General features: G+C 36.8%; 1 protein-coding gene across 3 annotated transcripts in view; it reads left to right on the forward strand.

Annotated features, from left to right (window-relative positions):
* LOC135222824 (uncharacterized) overlaps nucleotides 1-2500 on the forward strand; it is a 273561-nt gene that overhangs the window by 75425 nt on the left and 195636 nt on the right. For all 3 annotated transcript variants that reach the window (XM_064261136.1, XM_064261135.1, XM_064261134.1), the window contains exon 2: nucleotides 2465-2500. This exon is cut by the window's right edge and continues 873 nt beyond it. Coding sequence is in view for 2 of the 3 variants with exons in the window: in XM_064261135.1 (XP_064117205.1) it covers nucleotides 2465-2500 (36 nt within the window). In the remaining variant the exon portion in view is untranslated. The remainder of the gene's footprint in view (nucleotides 1-2464) is intronic.

Genomic DNA, 2500 nt, shown 5'->3' on the forward strand with positions numbered 1-2500 from the left:
TACGTATGTATATATATATATATATATATATATATATATATATATATATATATATATATATATATGCATCTTATTTTTATTGTTTTTCGAATTTCATTTTTTAATACTTTATCATTCTTCATTCCTTTTTAGTTTTTTGTGAAAGAAAACTATAGATATGGCTTCGTCTGTCTGACAGCACTTTATTTGTCCGCCCTCAGATCTTAAAAACTACTGAGGCTAGAGGGCTCCAAATTGGTATGTTGAGCATCCATCCTCCGGTCATCAAACATACAAAAGTGCAGCCCTCTAGCCTCTCTATTTTTTTCTATTTTATTTAAGGTGAAAGTTAGCTACAATCGTGCTTCTGGCAACGATATAGGAAAGGCCACCAGCGGGCCGTGGTTAAAGTTTCATGGGCTGCGGCTCATACAGCATTATACGCTGTACAGAAAACTCGTTTGCGCCGAAGAAAATTCTGTTCATTTTATACTTTTTTTATTTTTCATTTTATTTATTTATTTATTTATTTTAAAGCTTGCCTGCGTTTTACTGTAAAAGAGTTACCTGCGCTGCCGCCCATGGCGTTGTGGTCTTGAGTTGCTGATAAACTCAGTGTTACGATGTTTATATCTTTCTTATTGGTATTTTGATAGTTGTATTTTTCATACAGTGGACGCCTTATACCTGTCTGTGCAATTTATCTCTGAGGTGGAAACTCAAGGGAAGGGTCATTATTATTATCATCACCATTACAGTATTATTCTGAAGATGAAACCTATTCATATGGAATAAGCTCACAGGGGCCATTGGCTTGAGATGAAGCTTCCAAAGACTATGGTATTCATTTGGAAGAGGTAAGAGTAAGTAAAGGGAAATACAGAAAGAAGAGTTACCACTTATTAAAAAAAGAAATAATAAATTTGTAAATGGATAAATACATATAACTTATTAAAATGCAAGATGAATACTATTCTTCTTGCATTTTAATAAGTTATATGTATTTATCTATTTACAAATTTATTATTTCTTTTTTAATAAGTGGTAACTCTTCTTTCTGTATTTCCCTTTACTTACTCTTACCTCTTCCAAATGAATACCATAGTCTTTGGAAGCTTCATCTCAAGCCAATGGACCCTGTGAGCTTGTTCCATATGAATAGGTTTCATCTTCAGAATAATACTGTAATCGTGATGATAATAATAAGGACCCTTCCCTTGAGTTTCCACCTCAGGGATAAATTGCAGACAGGTATAAGGCGTCCACTGTATGAATAATACAACTATTAAAATACCAATAAGAGAGATTAAGGTAGTAATGCATAGTATATCCGCCTGAACTTCTGATGTTCCAATTGCTTGACATTTGTGCTTAATGAGGTAAATTCAGGTCAGCATCAAGATGTTGAAATAGAAGTTCAAGTCAGAGTTAAGATGCTGATTTTCATCTTTCTTTTTAAGAGTTTTAATATTAAAATGTAGACGTGCAAAGATATTGAAATATCAGTAGTGCTGTTTCTTTTCCAAATAGGAGCTCAAAAGGAGGGTCATTTAAATGTCGCATGAAAGGTCTTCGTGAGTATGCAACGAAAAATGCTTAACCTTCTCAGTTACTTGATATGTCAAATGAAATGTCTCCCGTAGTGGTTGTGAAAACGTGAATTTAAAACCTGTCCCCCTCCCGTATGAAATGGGATAATTGAGGTCAGAATGGAAAGGTTGAAAACGATCATATAAACCCCTCAGTGGTGTGGTCGGTTTGGTCTTGGCCTGCCACCACTGTGGCCACGAGTTCGATTCTCGGGTGCCATTGAGGGGTCAGAGATGTGTATTTCTGGTGGTAGGAGTTCACTCTCGGACGTGGTTCGGAAGTCACTTAAAGCCGTTGGTCCCGTTACTGAATAACCACGGGTTCCATGCAACGTAAAAACACCATACAAACGAAAACGATCATAAGTCGTGCAGTCAGAAATCTGGGGTGAGATACAGTGTAGGCTTAGGTACCTAGAATTCTGTTTTTTTCCGTCTGTCCATCCGCCTGTAGTGGTCGCGCATGGTAACACTGTGTCCTGGGCTTTAAATAGTTACGCTATATGTAAGTTTTAGGTAAATAAAAGGATATCTTGGTGTACATTTGCAACTGAAAGGGTTTTTAATAATTTAATGTATGCGAATTACACAGTTAATATTCGAAATAGGATATTATTTAAAGCCCAGGACGCAGTGTTACTGTGCGCAAAAACCACAGGCGGATGGACAGATAAAAAAAACAAACAAGAGTATAGTTATGTTGTAGGAAAATAGTCATAACCCAACATATTTCAGCACAGGCAAAATTAAGGTGTCTTCGGCTCACTTGGTCAGGTGAACCGAACGTTCATTGTATTTCTCTCTTCAATGTCCTTTTTGTCCCAGAATCTTGATCCTCCTCCTTTATCCTGGTTCCATGAAATAATGCATGTTTTTTATTTCCCTCCTCCCTGCAGGTGCTGCAGTATTCTTCGGCGGCGCTGGTACGCGGA

Source organism: Macrobrachium nipponense, chromosome 8 (assembly GCF_015104395.2).
Source record: "Macrobrachium nipponense isolate FS-2020 chromosome 8, ASM1510439v2, whole genome shotgun sequence".
NCBI lineage: Eukaryota > Metazoa > Arthropoda > Malacostraca > Decapoda > Palaemonidae > Macrobrachium > Macrobrachium nipponense.